The sequence below is a fragment of the Chiloscyllium plagiosum genome, chromosome 11, assembly GCF_004010195.1.
Source record: "Chiloscyllium plagiosum isolate BGI_BamShark_2017 chromosome 11, ASM401019v2, whole genome shotgun sequence".
NCBI lineage: Eukaryota > Metazoa > Chordata > Chondrichthyes > Orectolobiformes > Hemiscylliidae > Chiloscyllium > Chiloscyllium plagiosum.
The window spans coordinates 81,384,558-81,386,871 of NC_057720.1; the positions used below are offsets into that span (position 1 = coordinate 81,384,558).

Consider the following 2,314-nt stretch of genomic DNA (forward strand, 5'->3'; position numbering starts at 1 on the left):
ACTAACTCCCCTTACGCTGCCGCTCCCCCCTCCCCTCAAACTGGCGCCCCCCTTTCCCCCGCGCCTGCCATGCACATGCTTATCAAGGACAACTCTACCTCTTATGAATATCAGTGGCCGGGCAAGTTTTGTGTTGAATTAGTTCGAAGAATAGCCGTCTGTATGTAACCATGCAATCAGCTTTTGACAGAAACAGGACTGGTATTGTGCCGCAGAGCTTCTGTGGAATTGTTTTCCACTGAGCATTCAGAAGGCTCAGTAACAGATTGGAGAACCCATGGTCTCTGCAAACCCTCAGAGAGTGCTTGATAAGATTCCATCGGACAGGTTAGCTGTAATATTGAGAGGATATGAAATTGGAAGCGAGCTTCTCACCTTAGTCAGACAGAAGATAGGTGACAGTCACTAGGGCTACCCTAACTGACTGGATCTGATTGCTGACATCTCTGAGTGTCCTGTATTGGAAGGTTAGCTTTTCACTTCTCAAAATTCACTGAACTCATCCAAGTCTGTAGGCAGCACCGTGTCAGGTGCCACACCAAAGAGGTGAAAGCTATACAGGGAACTGCAGCTGCTGGGAGAGGGCAGGATCTCTGAGGGATTATACTTGTCTGGATGAGTGCAGCTCCAACAATGCATCAGAGGCTCAGTACCATCCAGGAAGGACAAAGCAGTCCACCTGATTGGTAGGCTATCCATCCACTTCAACCTTCACTTCCTTCACCAACAGTGCTCAGTAACAGCAATATATCCCATCTATGAGATGCACTGCAGTAACTCACTGAGGCTCCTTAGACTGTACCTTCCAAACACCTGACCTCAATGAGAACACAGATATCAGATCCATGGGATCCTCGCCATTGTAAATTACCCTCCAGACCACTCACTGTCCTGACTTTGCCACTCCTTCACTGTTGCTGGGTCAAAATCCTGGAATTCCCTCCCTAAGGGCATTGTGGGTCAACCCAAAGCAGTGGTTGAAGAAGCAGCTCACCCCCATCTTCTCAAGGGGCAACTAGGGCTAGGCAATAAACACTGGCCCACACACCCACTTCCAATGGAAGAATTAAAAAGTGGAAGACCGGATAAGGACTGTGTGTGCCAGGAGTGCCCGTCAGTGCCTGGGGTGTATGGGAAATCCGCCAGGGATCCCAGTCCAGAGGCACATCCATCGTGATTGGTGCTACACAAGGACAGAATCAGATGGTTTCTCTGCTATATCGGTGGAGAGTTCCTGTCAGCATCTCAGCTCTCTGCTGAGAATGAGGGAGGGAGGGGAGATGGCTCAGGAGAGGCAGTTAAAGGTGGGGAAAGGGGCTAGTTCACAAGGAGACTCCGTTTCCGCTCAGAGTAAAGTCAGATGTATTTCAGAGTCCTGCTTTTCTGCACAATATCCAATTTGCTTTCAGCTGTTCAAGAGGAGAGGCAACGGGGGAAGGAGCGAAGTGACAATGAGCTGGAACCCAGCAGCAGCATCAATGACGACATGCCAGTGGAGAAAATTCTAGAAGCAGAACTAGCTGTGGAACCAAAGACAGAGACATACGTGGATGCCAGTCCAGGAAATTCGGTGTGTAATTCCCTTCCACCTCTCTTTCTGCTTAACATAAGAACTAAAGTGAAATGTTGTTTTAACAAAAGCATTGTGCACTTTTAAATATGTTGGCGATTGCTTGTCTCCCAGTTGGCCTGCTGTCAGTCACAACACTCCCCTGTATCAGTTGTCAGCAGGGAATCTTTTTGAGGTGTGATCTCCCCAGTCTATCTGTGAACCAAACTGGGGGAGTTTGCTGTCATTCTCATTGCTCCCACTTTGCCAGTCTTGTCCAGCCTAATACCCCATCAGCACAGGCTTCCTCCAGTGTGTGATGATGAGTGGGGTCACAGTGACGTGTTGTCATGAGACTTGGTCCCTTTCCACAACTTTACTTCTGCCTGGTTAGGTGCTAAGAATGTGACGTTAGGGCTAGGTACTACAGTGACCTTGCACCCTGGCTTTGGGTTGAACAAGGGTAGGACTGATGAGGTGATGTTTTCCACATTCTGCTGACTGTGTTTGATGGGGACATTGTTGAAGAAGCTTTACTTTTAAATTAAAAGTGTAGAGAGAGCTTCACTCTGTAACTAACCCCATGCTGTCCCTGTCCTGGGAGTGTTTGATAGGGACAGTGTAGAGGCAGCTTTACTCTGTATCTAACCCCGTGCTGTCCCTGTCCTGGGAGTGTTTGATGGGGACAGTGTAGAGGGAGCTTTACTCTGTATCTAACCCCGTGCTGTCCCTGTCCTGGGAGTGTTTGTGGGGGCCAGTGCAGAG

General features: G+C 49.0%; 1 protein-coding gene across 5 annotated transcripts in view; it reads left to right on the plus strand.

The window, feature by feature from the left end:
- Positions 1-2,314, plus strand: part of LOC122554615 (retinoic acid receptor RXR-gamma-A-like) — a 168,716-nt gene that overhangs the window by 144,675 nt on the left and 21,727 nt on the right. For all 5 annotated transcript variants that reach the window (XM_043699928.1, XM_043699926.1, XM_043699929.1 and 2 more), the window contains exon 5: positions 1,410-1,570. In XM_043699928.1, the coding sequence (XP_043555863.1) occupies positions 1,410-1,570 (161 nt within the window). The remainder of the gene's footprint in view (positions 1-1,409; positions 1,571-2,314) is intronic.